A 2,231-nucleotide genomic window follows, 5' to 3' on the forward strand; every position below is an offset into this window, starting at 1 on the left:
CACATTGCCCCATGCCCTCCTCCCCCCATCCCATGGAGAAGCCAAGCAAAGCAGCACGGCATTGTGGGGGCAATTTCTTCAGCCTGACCTCAGCTTTGGCAGAAGAGCCCAACCTCCAGGCACCAGCACTGAGGAAATCCCCTTTTATTCCAGAGATGCGACATGGGAGGCGAGCTGTACCATTGTGCCAGCCACATGTGAACAGGCCTCTGGGTCAGACAGGCTGGGTTCAGGCCTCTGGTGAGGCGGAGTGGCTGCAGGCATGGACAGACACGGTTATCACAGGCAAAATGCCCAAAGCGCAGGAGGTTCCAGAGCTGAATTTGAAATCACTTCTGAAGAGACACGAGCTTGTTAATGCTGCTGAAAAGAGCTGATTGAATCAGCTGCTTCAATGTGTCTTTAAGCTCCTGGTTCCTCATGCTGTAGATGAGGGGGTTCACTGCTGGAGGCACCACTGAGTACAGAACGGCCACCACCAGATCCAGCGATGGGGAGGAGATGGAGGGAAGCTTCAGGTAGGCAAACATGCCAGTGCTGATAAACAGGGAGACCACGGCCAGGTGAGGGAGGCACGTGGAAAAGGCTTTGTGCCGTCCCTGCTCAGAAGGGCTCTTCAGCACAGCCCTGAAGATGTGCACATAGGACACCACAATGAAAACAAAACACCCAAATTCCACAAAGATACTAACCATGATAACCCAGACTGCCCTGGGGTAGGCATCTGAGCAGGAGAGCTTGAGGATCTGGGGGATTTCACAGAAGAATTGGTTCACAGCATTGCCTTGGCAGAGTGGGAGTGAAAACGTACTGGCAGTGTGCAGCAGAGAAGTGAGTAAACCACCGCCCCAGGCAGCTGCTGCCATGTGGACACAAGCTCTGCTACCCAGGAGGGTCCCATAGTGCAGGGGTTTGCAGATGGCAACGTAGCGGTCGTAGGACATGATGGTGAGAAGAAAATATTCCCCTACCATCAAGAAGGGAAAGAAAAAGATCTGGGCAGCACATCCCTGGTAGGAGACAGCCCTGGTGTCCCACAGGGAATTGGCCACGGCTTTGGGAACAGTGGTAGAGATGGAGCCCAGGTCGAAGAGGGGGAGGTTGAGGAGGAAGAAATACATGGGGGTGTGGAGGAGTTGTTCACAGACTACAGCGGTGATGATGAGGCCGTTGCCCAGGAGGGCAGCCAGGTAGATGCCAAGGAAGAGCCAGAAGTGCACGAGCTGCAGCTCCCGTGTGTCCGTGAATGCCAGGAGGAGGAACTGGGTGATGGAGCTGGCATTGGACATTTGCTGCCTCTGGGCACGGGGACCTGTGCAAGGAGGAGAAGTCATTGACAAGTTAGGGGAGACTTTTCTGAGCAAAACTAAAAGCCATTTCCTACAGACCCTCCCCTTGCTGCACACAAACACACATAAACACACACACATTTCCCTTTTCTAGGAGACCTTCCTTCAGCTCCATGGCTGAAGCTGTGCTTTGTGCTGGTTGAATGTGCCCTGAGGAGCTGGGCCTCTGCCCTCTGGCTGCCGAGGTGTCAGCCCCGCTCTGCAGCAGTGCGTTCATGGGAATGGTGGAAGCACGGCCCAATCCTAGTATTCAGCTTTGTCAGATGAAACCATCACTAATGCAGAAGGGCTTGTCAGCATCTGCACTCCCAGTGCTAAGGAATGAGGATTGCAGAAGGCAGACTGAAAAGTTTTTTTAAAACATAATTTCTCCCCTCTTCTTTGAGGATTGTTTTGGGATGTCAGAAACCCTCAGTATTTCTGTTGCACTCAGGGAGAACAGAGCGAATCCTGCAAGGCAAGAGGATTGCCTTGAGATTAGAGCAGAGTGAGGGGAGCTGGTCTGTCCCTCAGTCCGAGAGGCCCTGGCCTTGCACCTTTCTGAGACTGAGGGCGATCACACTGCTATGTTCCTGTGAAAAGACAGCAGACACTGCTGAGAGCAGAGGGATCCAGTGCAGACCACTAAATGTCCCACCCTTTCTCAAGGTCTCAGCAGCCCACTTCCAGCCAAGGACACACAGGGCTCATTTCACCAACCCAAGAGCATTTCCTTGGCCATTGCATCTCTGTGCTTCTCCACGGGGCTTTCAGGTGACACAAAGATGCTATGGGACAGATTTGCATTCTGGAAGGCAGCTCACAGCTTGGAAGGATACCTCAAGGAGATGCCTCAGTTTTTTCATGATGGTATCTCGCTAAGGGCAAACCAGCTCATGCCCC

The 2,231-nt window shown here is 53.2% G+C and overlaps 1 protein-coding gene across 1 annotated transcript; it reads right to left on the reverse strand.

Annotated features, from left to right (window-relative positions):
* Nucleotides 1-329: 329 nt before the first annotated feature.
* LOC309603918 (olfactory receptor 14C36-like) lies at nt 330-1,289 on the reverse strand (the record flags this gene model as incomplete). The annotated part of the gene is made up of 1 exon (XM_082338796.1): nt 330-1,289. One exon carries the CDS (start codon nt 1,287-1,289, stop codon nt 330-332), a length of 960 nt encoding a protein of 319 aa, XP_082194922.1.
* Nucleotides 1,290-2,231: the final 942 nt, after the last annotated feature.

This window comes from Platalea leucorodia (assembly GCF_965183815.1).
Source record: "Platalea leucorodia genome assembly, contig: HAP1_HAP1_SCAFFOLD_254, whole genome shotgun sequence".
NCBI lineage: Eukaryota > Metazoa > Chordata > Aves > Pelecaniformes > Threskiornithidae > Platalea > Platalea leucorodia.